Source organism: Podarcis cretensis (assembly GCF_951804945.1).
Source record: "Podarcis cretensis genome assembly, chromosome: 2".
In the NCBI taxonomy this organism is placed as follows: domain Eukaryota; kingdom Metazoa; phylum Chordata; class Lepidosauria; order Squamata; family Lacertidae; genus Podarcis; species Podarcis cretensis.
The window spans coordinates 58,508,459-58,527,950 of record NC_137171.1 but is presented as its reverse complement, the minus strand read 5'-3'; the positions used below and the strand labels follow the sequence as shown (position 1 = coordinate 58,527,950).

At 41.0% G+C, this 19,492-nt stretch overlaps 1 protein-coding gene and 1 long non-coding RNA gene across 3 annotated transcripts; one reads left to right on the top strand and one right to left on the bottom strand.

Annotated features, from left to right (window-relative positions):
• Nucleotides 1-3,964: 3,964 nt before the first annotated feature.
• LOC307211518 lies at nucleotides 3,965-4,697 on the bottom strand. The gene is made up of 2 exons (XR_013836497.1): nucleotides 4,199-4,697; nucleotides 3,965-4,143 (listed from the first exon to the last, which is right to left on the bottom strand). It is a non-coding gene; the product is annotated as an uncharacterized lncRNA (long non-coding RNA).
• Nucleotides 4,698-4,853: 156 nt separating this feature from the next.
• Nucleotides 4,854-17,986, top strand: SKP1 (S-phase kinase associated protein 1). Of its 2 annotated transcripts, none has more exons than XM_079968166.1 (6): nucleotides 4,854-5,006; nucleotides 8,052-8,148; nucleotides 12,159-12,232; nucleotides 14,021-14,164; nucleotides 16,255-16,395; nucleotides 16,857-17,986. In XM_079968166.1, exons 2-6 carry the CDS (start codon nucleotides 8,052-8,054, stop codon nucleotides 16,890-16,892), a joined length of 492 nt encoding a protein of 163 aa, XP_079824292.1. In that variant the 5' UTR covers nucleotides 4,854-5,006; the 3' UTR covers nucleotides 16,893-17,986. The 2 variants fall into 2 exon arrangements, with proteins under 2 accessions (XP_079824292.1, XP_079824293.1); XM_079968167.1 differs by lacking the exon at nucleotides 4,854-5,006 and adding an exon at nucleotides 5,108-5,281.
• Nucleotides 17,987-19,492: the final 1,506 nt, after the last annotated feature.

Sequence of the window (19,492 nt, the reverse complement as noted above, 5' to 3'; positions counted from 1 at the left end):
TTTGTCTCTATGTAGCTGCACTTCATGCACTGTAGTAATTCTCATTTCTTTGAGGTTGGAGGTGAGGAACAAGTTCATAATATTAAGGACTGAATACTGCATTATGTCAGTGGATTAAATTTACTTCCTGATCTTACCATAGTCCAAGCACTTGAGCAATTTGGGTTCCATACAGCACATGGGTTTCAAAGGGAAAAATGTTTCCATTCTTTACTAAGATGGAAGTTTAATTCTTGCTAAAACATTAGTATTGCACATTAGTTGTGAGTAACGGTGAAGCTTCCTGAGACTCTCCTAGTATAACATGGGGAGAGCAGCAACTCCAGTACAGTGGTACTTTGGTTCTTGAACGGCTTGGCTCCCAAACAAATTGGAACCTGAATGCTACAAACCCAGAAGTAAGCTTTCCGTTTTTTTGGAACCCAAACATCCAATGTGGTTTCTGCTTGACTGCAGGAAGCTCCTGCAGCCAATCAGAAGCCGGGCCTTGATTTTCTGACTGTTTCGGGAGTCAAACGGACTCCCGGAACGGATTAAGTTTGAGAACCAATGTACCATTGTATTGCATTTGAAGCACATCTAACTGGCTTCTCCCACTGAAACTGCCCACAGTGATTTTGCAGTCCTGTGTCCTGAACAAAATGGTTGGGCAAGCCGTCAGCTGAAGGTCTTGTGTGTGGTGATTATGGGGTCAGGGCCTCATGTGAATCACACAAACAAGAGTCTATTTGTTACTTTGTTCCTGTGCTGTATTTATCACGTCTTGAGTTTCCAGGTGGTTGTTATTTATTAAGTTTCTATACCTTATTCTGAGGATCACAGTGCATTTACAATATAAAAACACAGTATATTATCTATTTTTGTGATTAAAAAAAAATCCTAACAAAAACAATACCCCCACAGTATTAGAAATGCAGCTCAGATTCTCACGGTTATATCAAGCAACAGCTGCATAGCTGCTCCCCCCCTTTTTTTTGGTGCAGATGGGAAGGAGGCTATTTGTAAAAAAACAAAACTACTGTAATTGCATGGTTAAGGAACAGAAGTCCACAAAAACAGCTGCAAAATATCAGTCCTGTAGGTTTATTATAAAAACTTTTGGCTTGGTATTTAATAGCAACATACTTGGTTTATAATAATAAATCTCAGCATACCTGGATTGCTAAAGAAGAGTACGAATTGTGGCTTCAGTACGCAAGAAAATACCTTGTATATATTAAAAGGTAACCAATTTGATGTTAATTTTGCTGTAAAGCACTGAGCTGAGTTATCCAAAAGCAGCTCTCCATTTTCTTAATTCCAAGCAGTGGGATTTCCTTGAAAAACAGCCCTTACTATTGTTAATTGCTTGCTTCAGCTAAAGCTGCTATAAGGTTTGAACACAAAGGGGACTCAACAAGTTTTCAGGTATATTTTATTACAGTCATCTTTTTGTGTGTGTACATACATACAGTAGACAGGAGGACTGTGTATGGAATGTACTGCTGATCACAAAAACAAAGTTAGAAACAAGCAAAAATGTCTATGTGATAATCAGTTATGTGTGTATAAACTCAATGAATATCCTGTATATGAACAGCAAATTCATTCTCTTGTGGATCCATATATAGACAAAATGATACCATGCAAGAGAGGCATTAGCAGCCCTGAGAGAACACCAAGGTTTCGGAAGTGCAACCCGCCCCCCGCCCCCAATCCTGAAACAGCACACTGAAGACCATGGAATGCTGACTGATGGTAGTGGGGAATAGAATGGAATCTCTTGGAAGAGGCCATAGCTGGCTGGCTAGAAGCCTGAACAAGACCATACCACATTGAAGTGTTTTGTTGCATTTTCCACTTTTATGCCTTGAAAATGAGACTTGGGGTAAGGTTGGGGCTTGCCAAGGTAGTAGACAACGCATACTACTACGACTAGGAATAATAATTTATTTATTCCCTGCCCAGTTTGCTGTAAGTAAGCATTATGGCAACTATCAAGAATTAAATCCAGACCCCAGTGGTCAGTTTGCTCCCTACTTTACTTTCATTTTGGACTAACAATTCACATAATTTTGAGAACAGCAGAGGCTTATTTTAAATGTCCATACAGGGATCTGTGTTTTTAATTCACCCTTAGCAGAGTTAAAATATCCTTGTAGAAATCCCTATTTTAAAATACTCAGAAGACAAGCTTCAGGAGGCAATACTGCTTGTTCAGGACATAATATTAACAGATTGGAGTGGCGTGTGGAAATATTTTCCTGGAAGTCCTCAAATTAATAGAGCTTGTTCTCTGTTATATGATTTACTTTGGATTGCACAGCTGTATGTTTCCTGCTGGGAACTGGCCCTTCCCTGGCAACTACTTGCTCCATAGATGCTCTACTATATCGTAAACAGCATCCTGTCTGCACAGTGGTGGAGATACCTATAGGATGCCAGCAAACCAGAGCAAGAAAGTGCTCTCCCTTGCAGTCGTTTCCAGCAGCCGGTATTCAGAAGCATACAGGCTTTAACTGTGGAGGCAGAACATAGCCTGATCCAGAACATAATGACAATCCATGATAGCTGTTATGAGTGCTTTTTCTTTCAAATAAAAGTGAGCAGTCAACCATACTTTTAAAATGTGTGAATACAATACGATATCTTTATTGTCATTGTCTCTTGCAGAACAATGAAATTGAAGAACTACATAAAAACTACATAAAAACTACATAAAACTACAAAACTACATAAAACATTCAAAAACCCCTAAAAACTCTAAAACCCCATTTTAAAATACACTATACTACAGAGACCCCTTATGCTGCGTTTAGAACCAGAATTGCATTTGCGTAGAAACTGTTTCTCAGGCGGCTAGTCCTGGCCTTTATAACCCTATACCTTCTTCCAGAAGGCAGAAGCTGAAAGAGATCATTTCTGGGGTGCGTACTATCCTGTGCTATCTCTGCTGCTTTCTTATAGCACCTAGCAGCATAGATTTGATCTAAGGTGGGAAGAGTGCACCCAATTATTCTCTGCAGTCTTTACAACCCTGGATAGCACTGTTTTTTCCCTGGCCGTGCAGCTCCCAAACCACACACACAGACCATAAGTTAGTACGCTCTCCACAGTGCAATGGTAAAATACCATCAACAGGTCCTTTGAGAGATTGTTTTTCCGGAGGATTCTCAGAAAATATATCCTCTGCTGTGCTCTCTTCACCAGGTCTTTGCTGTTCTCTCCCCAGGTTAGGTCGTCTCTCAACTCCATTCCCAGAAATCGAAACACAGAGACCTGTTCCACGCACTTCCCCTCAATAATAAGTGGCTGAATATTCAATTTACATTTCCTAAAGTCCACAATGATCTCTTTTGTTTTCTTTAAGTTAAGGAGCAAGTTGTTTTTCCTGCACCATTCCCCCAACTGCTCAACTTCCTATCGGCCACCTCCCCCTCTCCTGCCGTAATTAAACCAACCACCGTTGTATCATCTGTGAACTTAATGATCTTATTACTGGGGTATTTGGGGGCACAGTCAGCTGTATAGAGCGTATATAAAAGCGGGCTCAACACGCACCCCTGCGGCGTCCCCGTATTCATGATGAGATCTGCAGAGACGCGGGAACCCAACCTGACCCTTTGGGAACGGTTTGATAGAAAATCTAATATCCACCTGCACAAACATGGTGGAAGTCCCAGGTCTAATAATTTGGGCACCAATCTATGCAGAAGAAGAGTATTAAATGCAGAATAACATAGAGCTTGGCCTCCTACTGCTGCTGTTTTGCGTTCTAAAGCTATTACATTTTGAGATCCCTGACTGATGGTAAATGCATTTTATCCCAACCAGTGGAGTTTTGTAACTTTTATTACTGTCTACGCTGTTGTAGGTTGGCCCAAAAGGAAATGGGATCACTCACGCACAAATATGCCTTTGTTGTATATACCATGCAACTAAATTTAGGGCGACTTGGCTTTTAAGTAAAACACAGCGCTGCGAGTCGAATAATAGACTTCTTTACTTAGAAGCCCTGTTGAGTTTATTGGGATTGCAGATTTTCAGTATAACCCTCTTTACTCAGAAGTATATCTTTTGGAGACATTGTTGCCGGGTTAAAACCCGACCCTAACCATTGGCCATGCCGGCTGGGACTGACGAGGGTTTGAGTTTAAAAGACAGCTGGCGGGTCGCAGGTTCGACTCCTCATATTCAGCCTTACTTGCTGAACGAGCACTTTGTGTGCTCGAGGCGTTGTTACTCTTCTTTCTCACGCGTTCTCTGGACAACGTACGCGAGCGTGTGGCAGCGGCATAGCGTCTGAACTTAAAAACAAACACCCAAGGTTGGGTCGGTGAGTTTTGCTGCCGGAGCATCCAGGGCAAGACGTCCGACGGATCGGAGAACGGAATGCGGGGGAATAAGAATGATGAAGTGGAAAACGCTCGAGTAGGGGAGTTGGCGGAGCTCATTCACCTCAAAACGCACCAGCCGACGGGCAAGCGGCAAGCGCGCGCAAGACGCAGCAATGTGCGTCCTAGGCGTCCTTCCGCTCACTACGCGCGCCGCCGCCATTGTGAGGCGGCCGTTGCCATGAGATTGTTCCCTACGAAGGCAGCTTCAGCTTTTGCCTGAAGGACCCCCAAAGGCAGTAAACGACGTGTAGATTAACCATCTCCTCCCCCTCTTACATAGGAGTGGTAGTTTGTGCTCTGCTCTCTCTGCCTCTCTCGCTCTCCCAGTTGGAAGAGGAGACAGGCAGACCTTGAGGGGGAAGAGCGACATAATATATATATAGAGAGAAAGAGATCTCCTTTTCTGTTTGCCGGTCTGCTTTAGTTCAGGCGCTGCAGTAGAGAGCCCCGTGCTCTGCGAGGGTGGGGGGGCGGAGGCAGCTCCGAGGGGCCCTCGCTTCGATTCGGCCCCGCCCCGCCTGATCCTTATAAGACGCGACGGCCGCGAGCCGCCTTTAGTAGTCTCGCTGGTTTCACTCGGGTGGCGTCGCAGAGGGAGGGGCCGAGAGCCGCTGCTGTTGCTGCCTCACGGTGAGTAAGGGCTAGGCCTGGCCTGCGTCTAGGCCTCGCTCCTTAGTTTGGGGGCGCTGGGGGGTTGAGGCAGGAAGCCGCGGAAGGGAAAAAAGGGAGAGAAGTTAGCAGGCGGGATTGGGAGGCCTCAGCGGAGGGAAGGGCTGAGGGACTTTATTTGCAGGTGGTTGCTAAGGGAGCGGTCTCTTCCTCCTCCTCCTCCCCCTTGCTAAGGGGTGTCTCCGCCACCTGCTCCTCCAGCAGCGGGATTGGAGAGTGCTGTGGAAGAAGAGAAGGTAACCCGTAAATTGCCTGGGGACAAGCACCCCCCCACGTCACTTATTTATGCGTCCCACATCTCTGAAGCCAATAAAACAGGCTCTTTTTATCTCTGTTTTTCGCCTCTTCTCTCTCCCCTTCCCCCATTTTTAATGTTCGTGCACAATAAAGCATTAACAAAAGAAGGCGGTTTCGTGTGTTGTATTTCCGGAATAGTTCATGTTGGGGCATGAACTATTCCCCCCCCCCATGTAGACTTGTATCCCCTCCGCTGTGTGCGAGTACTCGAGAGAAGGGTGGAAATGGGATTTTTTTTAGTGTGCCTGTTGTATATGTAGAACTCGCTCCACCGTTTTGCTTGGTTACCCTACCAACAAGAAACGGCGTTATAAACAATATTCTCTCTTACTCCTTTTTTAAATAAAAAGCCTTGAGATTGGGAGTTTAAAAATGATCAGTAACATAAATTGTGTTTCGGTAGACTGATCCGCTAGCTAGGATTAATCACTGTTTACAACCGTTTAGGTATAAAGCCCCCCCCCATTGAATCTTCTGTAAAATGCAGGGTCAGACTGCTAGTCTGTAAAGAGAAGCTTGTAGAATTTTTGTTTGACAAAGTTATCCTGTGGAAAAGGCCAGGGGGAGCACTTAGTGTGATAGTCTGAGCTCTGAGGCATTGCTCTCCACTACTTCTGACTGCATACTTTGTAGCAGACGCATACTAAAATATCAGTATAAATTAGTTGTTTTCCAACCCGTTGTACACAAAGCCACACAAATCAGTTTTTGCATGGTTTCTCTGTTGTAAGTAGAATTATAGTTAAATAGCTGAAATGGAGAACTGGGAAGAATAACAAAGTTGAGAGTTGAAAAATAATATGCAGTGTCTTGCATTTTGGTAGAAATCAAGGAAAATAACTATTCAAAAATAGTGTAATTATATATCATGTCTTCTGGCATAAAACCAAACACTTAATGACAAAATGCTTGTTTGCCCCAACAATTCTCCGCTACTCTGTATATATTTTTTTTTACTGTGCAGTATACAGTACTCAGTTGCTAGTCAAGAGCCATACAGAATATTGTCATTCTTTAAAAAAATGTTTCTAATAAACTAAAGCTGCTAAAAGAGCACATTAGAAAATAGACTTGGTAGTAGTAGTCAAACCAAATTGATGATGTAACTTCATGTAACATGATTCACTGTGTATATATGCATACATTGATCTTGAAATTAAAACTTAGCTTGGCCTAAAAAGTTTTTTGAAGGGTTATCTTTTAAATATATATTTTCTTCAGACATACGTAGTGCAAAAGCGTATACTCTTGTTTTGCTGTCATTAAATTGCCTAGTGTGTTTGTATATGGCACATTTACTTTTAAAAGAAGCACAAGACCCTAATGTTCATATTTTGGAACTCAAAATCTGATGAAGGTATCTTAATATTCTGGTAATAAACTATGGGAGATAAGCAGCTGGAAAAGACTGCGTGCCATTTAATTTCAATTTGTGATGCACTTGGCATGTACTCAGTGTTATGCAGTGGCTAAGTTGATTGCTGCCAAGATCAGCAGTACTGAGAAGGTACAGTAAACCTAGAGAATGGGAGGTTAATGCTGCATGGAGCATATTTTGGATCTGTGGACTATTAGCCTCCCTCAAGGAAAAAACGCATTGTGCACCAATGCAATTGTATGAGATGAAGGAAAATTTGTCTGCAGTTCTTTCCCCAGAGTCCAATTCTAAAACTGGATTTGCTTGCTATATCAATATCTATGAGTCAGCTTTCTGTGAGAGATTTTACAAGAATTGGCTACTAAAGTGTGGTGAGGTTCTTTAAAAATGCTTACCTAGCTGGTAAATGCACAACTTACTGTACTTTTCTGCAGTGCTTTGGGGATAGAGCTTATTTCCAGTAATTTGTCAACAAAACTCTGTTAATGATATTTCTGATGTTACATAGTAAAAATAATAGCCTGTGGTTCTTGCAACTGGGTTTTTCCAGAAGTCAATTTGAAAGTCAGAAAGGTTAAAACATGGTGAATTTTTTTGAACGCGGTTACTTGTTATCAAGCAACTTTGCAGTTTTCACTTCGTTATAAAAATGAAAGCTTTCTCTTTCCACTGGGTGCTAAAAGCAAAAATGCATTAAGCAGTTGTTTGAAAGTGCAGCATCATATGTTGGAAACTTGCCTAGAACATAGTCTAGAGATAACAGAAGTCAGGACACTGGCTGAGATTCAGGTTTTGGTGAGGTAGCAAGCAGTTCTCCAAATTTGTGACTGAACATGTATTTTAAAAAATAAAAGTTGTGCACAAACAACTCAGGTTCAGTGAGCTGCACTTTCTATCCAAATGTAACTTGAGATCCTGATTAAATGATATTTTCAATACTTGATTAAATCACCTACTTAGTATTGCATATTCTGGCAACTGAGAAAACATTTTTTTAAAACCAAATGTTGAGCTACTGCAAGGGCAAAAGGTGAGCTGCAACCAGTTCAAATTTCTTTATGGCCGTTAATGTGTGTGGTGATCTTAGCAATCCATTACTTCTGATCAGCTCCCTTCTGCAATAGAGACAAAATTTATTTCCCTTTCCGTGTAATCTTATTTTTCAGTAGGAGATGCACTGTGTAACAAAACTGTCCTATAAACAAATTATTTTATTATTAAATTTATATACCACTTCATTCAAAGATCTGCCCTTTGCAGCATAAAAATAATTTTGTAGCTTTTTTATTATTTAAAATGTAGCTAACATTAACTATATTTCCCCACCATAGATGCCTTCAATTAAACTGCAGAGTTCTGATGGAGAAATATTTGAGGTTGACGTTGAAATTGCAAAGCAGTCTGTAACCATCAAGACAATGTTGGAAGGTAAGGGAAGTATGAAGATATGTAACTTGGAATGAGTGGGTCTGAAGATGGTTGCTGCATACCAGGAATAGATTAATTCTTAGCTTAACATGAAGTAACTATGGGAATCATACCTGGAAATCTTGAGATAAAGGTAAATCTATTTAGGCCATACAATATTTCAGCCACTGTGCATCGTGCACATGAGTGCAACTAACACTTTTTTTCTTTTCCCACAAGTGCTACATAGAAAGTCCCTCAGGGGGGGTCTCATGCTGGAGGTGGGTGTGACCAATATGAATACATACAGCACCTCCCTATGCACACAGACTTTCACTGCATATAATTCCCCCCACACAGAGCACATTCACTTACCACACATGCAGGTGCACAGCTCCCTTCTCTCACACACCCTTCACTCTCACTCCTTTTGTCTTTCTGAAGACAATAGACAGTTTCCTCATTTCCTTGCTATTATACAGATGATAGGAAAGTCCCTCTCTTGATTTCCATGGTGGGTCACTGAAGAGCAAGAGTGTAATGGCTTTAAAGTCTGAGCAGTTTCTTGTACGATTTTGAAGTAAAACAGCTGTTCGCAGACACTACCACATTAGTCATGGCTACCATGACATGGCAGTCATTTACCTTCCACCTTCAGGGCACTCGAAGCAAATGTGGCCATTTGGTTGGATTCTTCAACTTCTAATCAGAGCTTTTGAATGCAGACTTCTGTTTATGCATTGGTTCAAAAGCTGTTATGAAGATGGGTGACGTATGTTTCAGCTAAATTCTTAAAGGGATTTCCACATGCAGTAAAATATGAAATTAAACCTTACTAATCGTTCAGAGGCAATCTTCTATGTCAAATTAGATTGATTGAACTAGGGAGCGGATCTTCAAAGGAATGGAAAAACAGTCATAGGAATACGAGACATTAAAACTGGATGCCACATATCTGATAGAGCTTGAGGAGGATCATGTTTTTAGCCAGGACTGGAACTGTATATGTACTCAGGAGTGTATCATGGAGGTATTTCAAAGCTCAGCATGGCAGATTTTTCAACACTTAATAACAAAGCTTTTGTTTAGGACGTAGTGGATGTTCACCGTGCCTGTTCCTGTTATGGCTGAGCCTTTGTAAAGTGATAGTATATATTTGAGTGGGTAGCTGGAATTGTGAGCTGGAAGCAATTAAATTTTGCAGGATGAAAGCTTAATTCTGACTGCCAGCAAATTAAAAGGGAGCCATGGAACTTAACCATATGGCCTTTATGTAAAGCGAATGTTTATAATCCTTAGAAACAGGGATCCAACAGTCTTATGGACTGTTTCCCAATATTTTCCTGTAGCTCTGTTTCTATTTCTGAGTTTTTTGTATTTTTCATATAGAATTTGTATTTTTATATTTCCCCATTGCTGCTAGGTATGTTAGCCCATACAAAGGTACATATATGCTAGTGAGACCTTATGAGCGTCTTGCTATTTCAACATAGTTTTCAAGAGATGCATTCCACTTATCTGGTGTTTTTTTGTGACTCATAAGGGGGAAAGAGCTGGTGTTGCCCAGATAATCTTGGTAATAGGGTAACTAAAAAACATAGGAAATGTGTTAAAAAATTTCTAAAGTATTCTTGAAAGCCCCTGAGCCCCTGAGTTGGCACTGCTGTACCAACATTAATGCCTTGTTATTTTTGCTGCTATTTTAGGGCAGTACACAATTGCTGTAAAACAGATAAATCCATCAAGTAATGGCGCAGCTTAACGTCTGTCTTTTAATAATCAGTGGTTCACATTGATCTATTACTTCTTAAGCTCTTAATCTAACCAAATGCTTATGACCTGCTATCTGAAGTTACCACAAAATTGAACATGTGGGCTCCCCCCCCCCCCCCAAGATCATGCTCATGTGATTATCTTCTAGATTTTAGATTGCATTAATCATGATTGGGACATTGTGTCAGCCATTGCTCCATGTGCTTAAAAATGTTTGGTTTGACTCAATAGAGCATAAAGATGCTGCATGCGTATCCATGTTGATGTGAGTTTTGAGATGTGTTTAGATAATTACAAGCATCTTGGCAAACTTTTAAAAATGATTTTATTTACTTCATAATCAATCAGCTCTCTGTTAAGTTCTAATATGGCAATTATGCATTGATAAAAGTACTTCACAAGCTAAACAGCAGCTCTGATTTTACCAAAGGGCATGAAGTTGAAACTTAATGGGGGGGGGAGGGGCCATACTCTGAATGAAGTACAGTATTGGGTTCATTGGTGTAGATAAGAGCTTTAAGAGGTACTTCTGTATTGGCTACTATGCACAAATGGAAAGAGCAACAAAAGGCTGAGGTTATTCTTTTGTGCACAGCTCATTTTATGCTATGAAGGGAAGTGAACATTTAGGAAGGGCTTAAAGGGCTATTTGTATGTGTGCTGATTTGCCTGGGGAAAATCAATCAATTTTTTGTGGTTGGAGTGCTTAGAATCAGGGACTTAGGTTGTGAATCAGAAACTAGACCAGGGGTCGGCAACCCGCGGCTCCGGAGCCGCATGTGGCTCTTTTACACCTTTGCCGCGGCTCCGGGGCGGATACTAGCGAGGGGAGGAGGCGCATTGTGCGCCCCGACACTCCCCACTGTGGCGGGCGCTGTACTGGCTGTGACGTCGCATGGGGGCGGTGCGTGTGTTAGTCACCTTCCCGCCCGCCCGCTACATTGTAAGGGGCATGTACGCTGGTCACTGCATTGAAAGGGGGCATGTACGCTGGTCACTGCATTGAAAGGGGGCATGTACGCTGGTCACTGTTTTGAAGGGGAGTGAAGAACACACACACACAAAAAGGTAACTTGTTAATTTGGCATTTATTTCTATGAGGAGGAGTAATTCTGAGGGGTCAAACAAAGAAATAATAAAAAGTGACAAAGAAGTTATTTTTATAATGACGAGTTTTGCGGCTCCCAGTTTTTTTTTCTTCGGAAACGGGTCCAAGTGGCTCCTTTTGTCTTAAAGGTTGCAGACCCCTGAACTAGACCAAATGGAATCCTTGGGGCTCCTTACAGTTTATGCAGTATGTTATCCTTGTGGCGGTAAATCTTCACACAGTATATGTGTGCTAGTAGCTGGGGAAGGAGAGGCAGATCAGGACAGAGGAACATCCTTTTTTTACAGTCTGGTGATACACATTCTTGTAAGTAAGTTCCATGGAATCCTTCCATGTGGCTTTACTTCTGTGTGGTGGGTACAGGTTGATGCATTTATTGCTATTATACACACACATTGACTCTTTCTGCCTGGGAGTCGAAGAAGCAGAAGTTCATGTTCACCAGTTGGTCTGTTAGCGTCAACTGCTAAGGACCTTTGCAAAGACACTGTTACTTGCTGAGGTAGCAACGTCTGTCAACATGGCTGCTGCAGCAGCAATAGACAAAATGGCTTATTGGCTGAGGACTGTGTGAATTCCATGAGTGAGGAAGTAAAGTAGAAGACAAGGTTCTTCCTTTCCCTACCAGACAAAACACAAGATAGTGGCAAAAGCAAACAACTTAAGACTGCAGTTCTGTGAACATTGAACTAGAATGGTTGCTTCATATATGCATATGATCAGACTATGGGGAATTTACCAGCCAAAATATCAGCTGCAGGCCTCTCAAATTACTAGTCAAGTAAGTCAGCACTTCATCAGTTGCCTAGAGAGAGTGTGAATATTAATTTCTTGGAAATCTTCAAGAAAAGATTAGATGGCCTGACCATCTGTTTTAATACTTCAGCTAGGAATATGTCCTCCCTTGAGCAGGAGTTAGGCAATATGGCTAGCATTACTTCTAACAAAATCAGTCTTGAATACAAATAGAATCAATTTATTAATAATTTGCACTGTGTAGCCTGTGCATTTTGCATAAGCTACATGTTGGAAAAGAGTATATTTTAGTAAAGAACAGGATCTGAATGTACCTATATTGCAGTAGAAGGTGCCTTTTAAGAAATGTAGGGGTTCTGGCTATGTAAAATACTTGTCTTTTTTCTATTCTCAGATTTGGGAATGGATGATGAAGGGGATGATGATCCTGTCCCTCTTCCAAACGTTAATGCAGCTATATTAAAAAAGGTAATGTTGAACATGATTTTTTGTTTGGGTAATATGAGCTTTCAGACTCAGCCTTGTTGTATGCAGTATAGCCATCTTTTCTGAAAATGGTTCTTCTATTGTGAGAAGTATAGCCAGTGCTGGGAAAATTAAGTTATATTTTTATTTGGGATAATATAATACTACATTCAGGTAGCACATCCATTTGTATTGCAGTAGTTTTATGGAGCATACACACAACCTTTTAGTTGCTATATGTGGCTTAACTGTTCATCTTACATTTCTGTGTCATTCTAAGCAGCCTTACTTGTTGCCATCTTCCCTATACATGATAGAGTCTATATTTGCATTATTTATAAGTTCTGTGTAAGCAACCTCATATAATTCCAGTTGCATGGAGGGAGGAAGAAGGGCCATTCTTGCTGATCCCACCCCCTCTGTTACTTGTCTTTTACTCAGTTCTACCACATACCACATTTTGGAGGGCAAAGCCTGAAGCAGGAAGCCTCTGCTTCTTCTGGGTAGAGTTTCCTGTGCAGTTTTGAATATTAGAGCTCTGCTGGATCAGGCCAGTGGCCTGCATAGTTCAACATCTGGTTCTCAACAGTAGCCAGCCAGATGCCCATGGGAGGTCTACAGACAGGACCCGAGTACAACAGTGCTCATTTGTGATTCCATGCAAATTTTATTCAGAGGCATACTATCTCTGACAGTGGAGGTAGAAAATAGCCATTGTGGCTTTATCATACATTTAATTTGTCAAATCCTGTTTTAAAAGCCTTTCAAATTGCTAGCGATCACTTCATCTTGTGAAGGTGAATTGTGTAGCTTAACTGTGTGCTGTGTAAAGAAATATAGTGGTACCTTGGTTTACGAACTTAATCCGTTCCGGACATCCGTTCTTAAACCAAAGCGTTCTTAAACCAAGGCGTGCTTTCCCATAGCAGTGGGGGGACTCAATTTACAAATGGAACACACACAACAGAAAGCGAAACATGTTCTGCTTCCAAGGCAAAGTTCACAAACCAAAACGTCTACTTTTGGATTTGCAGCATTCTTAATCCAAGTTGTTCATAAACTAAGCTGTTCTTAAACCAAGGTACCACTGTACTTTATTTTGTCTGGTCCGGATCTTCAAGCATACAGCTTCACTGAATCACCCCTATTACTAGTAATATGAGAGAGAAAAACTTCTCCCTGCTCACTTTCTCCATACCATGTCTGTACACAATGTTCCAGATGAGGTTGCATCATAGATTTGTATAACAGCATTATGATATTGACTGTTTAACCATGTATAAATGTTTTAGGATTTAACTGGTTTCAGATAAGGCAGCATTTGTGAGCCAGTCTTCTCAAATTCTCATTCTGTTTGACTTATTTGTTGCCTCTTCCCACTTAATCTTTACAGTAGTTCTGTCAGTTTGAAAGTAGTTAATTGGCATCACAAGATTGAAATGTGAGAAAGCAGTTCAGTATTAAGTGTGTGAAATCTTGTTTACAGCATTTGCAGACTGTGTTTTGAGATTATGCTACTGTCAGTTCTTTCCCTGAAAGGTTTGTATTGAGATAATTATGAGCAGCTGGTGGTATGCTTAAAAATGGCAGGATGTTTAGTTTAAATTAGTAAAACTTCCAGAGAAGATGAATGTTTTAACAGTTCTGTGTTATTGTATTAAGTAGTGGCTGTGCAAAAAGATCTCTGAATACTGATAAAACTAATTTGCTTGAAGTTTTGAGAGCAAATGTTTATTTTAGACTAAATAAACAAATATGAAGATATTTCATAAGCTACTTTAATTCCTTAAGGTAATCCAGTGGTGCACCCACCATAAAGATGACCCACCTCCCCCTGAGGATGATGAAAACAAAGAGAAACGAACAGATGACATCCCTGTGTGGGACCAAGAATTTCTTAAAGTAGACCAAGGAACTCTCTTTGAACTTATCCTGGTAGGTTGGTTTTGTATATTCAGGTGGTGCCAGGTGTTGTTGTAATGAACTTTGTAGATCAATGGAATATCACAAGGTATTATAGAAATTTCTAATACGTTTTGTTTTGGAGAAGTGAGAGCCACCATGTGTTTGCTGGGTCCTTGTCCTTCTTGGCTTAGCCAGGTGGGAGGAATTGCTGAGTGGGTAAGAGAAAGGTGAAGAACTCTTCAGCAAGATGAGGTTTCAGCCTGCCTAAGTGGTAAGACCTTTGCTGAAAAAGGCCTCCCGGAGTCCCACTATTATGGATAATTATTAGCCAGTTTCCAATATTCCATTCCTGGACAAGGTGCTGAAGCATCTGGTGGCTTCTCAGCCTCACAAGTTCTTGGATGAGATGGATTGTCTAGATCCATTTCAGTCTGGATTCAGGCCTGGTTATGGGAAAGAAATGGCTTTGGGTCCCTTGGTGGATGACCTATGCTGGAAGCTGGACAGGGAGAGTGTGCTGGACTCCTCAGTGGCTTTTGATACCATTGACCATGGTATCCTACTATTATGAGACTTGGAGGAACTGTTTTAGGGTGGGTGTGGTCTACCTTGGAGGCCAAGCCCAGATGGTGGTGCTGGGTAACTCCTGTCCAATATTTTGATTGATGGCTTGTTGCTTCCATTCTGGAAATGTCTGATCTGGCCACTGTGATCCATAGTTTAGTTGCATCCCATTTATATCAAGCTTTCTGTGGGTGTGCCGTTGCATAGTTTTTGGAAACTTCTGCATTTCAGAATGCTGACCAGAGCTGGTTACAGGAATAACAGAAATTCCTTATGTCAACAGCTCCATTGACTACTGGTTTGCTTCTGGGCACATTTCAAAGTGCTCATTATGACCTATAAAGCCCAATAAAGCTTGTGTCCAGGCTATCTGAAGGACCGTATCTCCCTCTATGAGCCTGCCTGGGTTTGATCTTCAGGGGAAACCGTTATTTTGGTCCTGCATGCATAATAAAGTCACACTTCAGCAAGTGAACATTACTTCAAGCATACATGTAAACTAGAAGCCTGCAACTAAAGGACACTTCTAAATTTTTGCTGCTGAATCCATAAATGAAATGAAGTGGCATCTTATGACAATACTTGTATAAGTAGGACTCTTTGTTTTGTTGCTCCTAGGGCCTCCTAGGGCCTTTCAAAGCAAAACTAGCTGACTGCTATGGCATAAATGTTTAGATTTGGTGTATTATAGATGCATGCTCCATAACTGAATGACCATGTGTTATGAAAATGCTTAATTCAGAGGCGGGGAACAGGCCAATGTGGTCAGTAGTCTAGAGTGATTGAAGTTATGAATGGGACATCCTGATGGGACGGTGTGTCTCTGGTCTAGAAAACGCTGCACTGACTGCCAGTGAGCTACCAAGCCCAATTCAAGGTGACAGGCTGGTTTAGAAGGCCCTAATATGATTGGGACTCAAGTAGCTAAAAATGCATCTCCCGAGTATCAACCATCTTGAACCTTATGATTGACATGTTGATGCTGCTAGATGAGCACTGACCTGTGGCGGCCTTCTTGGTAACTGTTCTCCAATGCCCTCCTTGGTGAATTATTTCTTCCTCATTATTAATATCCAAGAGGAATTTAAAAACATTTATGTTCACCTGGGCATTTGACAGCTGAAAGACAATTTGCGGCAACCTTGAAATTAATAGCTATGATACGTGACTGTTCTTAAGATGTTTGATATACTTTTAATTTCTTTAAATTGTATCATTTTGCTGTTTTATTATTTGCCACCCTAGGCTCCTTGAGTGGAAGGGCAAGATAGAGATTTAATTGATAACAGTTCAGCTCCTGGGGTCCCCCGCCTGGCTTAATTGATGGTCCTTGTAAATGCTAAGCAAAAAAGTATCAATAAAGTTATCTCGAGTAAACAAAAAACAAAAAATCAGACATCTTACTACAATATCATGCAAACAAGAAAATTACAATGAAATAGGAAATGTCTTTGTTATTGGCTGTTACTTTATAAAAATAAAAACCTGACGGTATAGTATATTTTGGTGGTATTGCATTGAGCACAAGAAATTAAATTGGTCTTTTCCCCCTAAAGGCTGCAAACTACTTAGACATCAAAGGCTTACTTGATGTGACGTGCAAGACAGTTGCAAATATGATTAAGGGAAAAACACCAGAAGAAATCCGCAAGACCTTCAATATCAAGAATGACTTCACTGAAGAGGAAGAAGCCCAGGTATGCAATAGTTTCTACCTTGGATTTAATTGCTCTGCATAAAACAGGATCTGTACTACTCATTTTTTCTTAGTCCGTTGAAGATACATGATCTCATTGGTTGAGCAACAAATCACTGGTGCTGGTCTCTGTGTGACATTCTATCCCAATTATTGTAGTCTCACTTAGGATTCTGGGTCTTTGTCATAATGATCCTCACAAAGATAAAGTACTTGCTCAAAGCTTGTTATGTGAAGCTAAGATGTGCCATATGAGAGACATGCCATGCATGTAAGTTTTCCTTCACACTTTTGTATGGTGCTCCTCCTGCCCACATGCCTGATAAGACTGTATGGAAATAGCCTCAATAGAAAATAAATACCATTCCCTTGGTTTCAGGCATGAGTACCATTTCCTTTGCTTTGCACACTTTCAGAAACCGTAAGTACTATGAATGTAATAAAGGCTGTCTTGATTTTTAGGTACGCAAAGAAAACCAGTGGTGTGAAGAAAAGTGAAGTCTTGTGCCTGACAACTGACACTGTAAGGATCGTTCCAAATACCAGTTGCACTGCTCTGTTTATAACTGTTAATATTAGACAAATGCAGCAGCAAATGAAGTTGTTCTTGTAGGGTGGTGTTCTCTTTGCATGTGTAATATTTGAATATAGATTTAAATCCTTTTGGCTGAGTTTCTACCAGTGTAATCCAATGTCCCCATACTTTTCCTCTGATACCAATAAAACTAAACTAAGTGTGGACTCCGTATGGCAATTCGCACTGCAAGCTAGCCTTTCCATGCTTTTAAATGTGTCACTGTATCATTTAAAATATATAGGATGTCAGAAATTCAGCAACCTCTGGCACTGTAAATAAAATCAATTGCAAAAGTTTTCTGAAACAGAATTAATGAAGCCTGTTTTCATTCACATCCTAATGGCTTCTTAGAACAATGGGAAGTCTTGAAAAACCAGTTGCAGTAATTGTTTCTTCAATTCTACACCTTTATTTCTTGGGGACAAGTGACAACTGCCACAAACCATGTTGGTTTTGTTAGCTAAGGGTCAGTGCTAGAGGCGTGATGTAGAATTGATTCAGGCAGTTAGAGGTAGACAGTTAAACCCATTTTTGGCCAGATAACAAAGATCATGCTTCTTTCTGGAAATCACAGTTTAGTTGCCTAGTCCCTCGAACCAGCAGATTAAATCCCACTGTGTGATCAAAAGAGATTACCAAAGCTAAAATTCCATGGATAGTACATGTTGGTGCTTGCTATGTTAGGCAAGCTGCAGTATTTTCCTATAGTTTTTAAAAAAATCTTATTGTTCTGTGAAAGTCTTAGTCTGCAGTGTTGTACATGAAGTCAGATTGCAGTGACTTGTCACTGTGCATACGCAGTATGATACTGATGTTGTGCCATTTGATGGTTGTTTAGGAAAAAACCACTTGCTAGTAAGACTGTCTTTTTTTCCGGTTTCTACAGTTCCCCTGTAGGAATTAGGATGTTCGTATGTACTAAGCATTGAGGCATCCCCTTGGCTTGTATTGCATTCCATTTTCTGTATACACACTAGAATAGAACAAAACCCTAATAAATATACTTCACTTCAAAGATCAGTGGTGACCTTTGAATGTTCTATACAGAATAAGATACCTGGAGTTAAATGAGGCAGTTAAAATTGAAACATGCATAGCAACCAATGTGCATATTGCTCCACAACTTCACAAGCTGTTAACATGAAATGATTGTATACTTGATAGTGCCAGCTGCCATCTTCAGAAGAAACAGTCGGGGGGGGGATGGGCGGAAGGGAAGGGGGCTGCAAAAGATGGGCTTCAGTTACCAGTACATGAGTGCTGAAATATTCTTCAAGTAGTCGTCTTCTTAAACCCAACCCCAGTGGTTTATCAAAACATCTCCATTTCTAGTCTTCTATGCCTATAACCCTGTCTTTTAAAGTAATCAAACTGCATATGCTTACTTTTCATTTTCCAGGATCAAGTCTCCAATTCCACTTGCTCAACCAATGAGTCCAGCACTGGATTGCATGCAAAAGTCCAATATTCTAACAGTTCTAATTACTGGGATCTACCTCAGGGTGGGGATGGTTGTCTTTTGTGGAAGTCTATGGGAAGGAAGGAACTCAAATGTTCCCATGACTCATGATGGTGTTGCTCAACATGCATGGGTTTTGGAAAGAACCAGCAGTTCCAGGTTAAGGTTAACCCTGGGTCTTGTGAGCATGGCAAGGGGAAAACATTGTCAGGCAGGGACTGGTGAAAGGGAAATACTTGACACTTCTCATTCGCCTAGACTTTCTGGCAAGGTCACTGCTCTTGTCGTCCAGATAGTTTTGGTGGAAGGGAGATCTTGAACCCAGAAGCGCAGGAATTGGGCAGTTATCATCAGAATTCCCAGTGAGGGTTTCAAACACACTTCTTGTCTTCTAGCAGGGGATATTGTCGAAAGTTCCAGCGCTTATACTCTCCCTTCAGAATTTGAGAGCAGAGGCCACAACTAATCCCCTATCCAGGTTGTGTCTCTTTGAAATTATCCTATAATACGCAATGCAGTGAGTACCTTCTATCCCTTCCCTGTTGTCTCATTAAAGAAGTGAGCCACTTCTCTGCATTGTTATCGGTAAACATTGGTGGGGAGGGGTAAAGAATTGACTAACCAGAGAGTCAAGAAGGTAAGATGATAGAAAACCTGCCTTTGACATGTTGGCAGCATCTCCCTTTAACCTCTAAAGGACTCTGTTGTGCAGAGAGTGGGATTAAGCCAGACATTTTCAGTGTTTCTAGTTCCTGTTAGTGTTGCCGCCTTCTCTTTGGTTGTGAAGAAATTTGATGCCAGTGTGGGTTAGAGAGCATCTAAAAGCCTGGCCATGCGAAGTACTTTTGGATGGTTATGGAGCAAACAATAAATTTGCTCCAGCAGGCTAAAGAATAGCCTTTGTACTCTTGTGATATTTCAAGTAGAAAAATGTCTACTTGCTGTTGACTGAAGATGATCTATTTGGTATACTGCCTGCTGAAAACATTCTGCAAGGCTAGAAGGGCACAGTTCTGAATATGCCGGGTAGCCTGCACTTTGAGAAAGAGAAGTGTGAGGTGT

What these genes read in the sequence shown, in the direction of transcription:
- SKP1 (XM_079968166.1), top strand. Translation starts at nt 8,052, where the DNA reads ATGCCTTCAATTAAACTGCAGAGTTCTGATGGAGAAATATTTGAGGTT. An exon ending in CATCAAGACAATGTTGGAAG is followed by an intron (nt 8,149 to 12,158) that starts GTAAGGGAAGTA and finishes TTCTATTCTCAG; the next exon opens with ATTTGGGAATGGATGATGAA. An exon ending in CTCTCTTTGAACTTATCCTG is followed by an intron (nt 14,165 to 16,254) that starts GTAGGTTGGTTT and finishes TTCCCCCTAAAG; the next exon opens with GCTGCAAACTACTTAGACAT.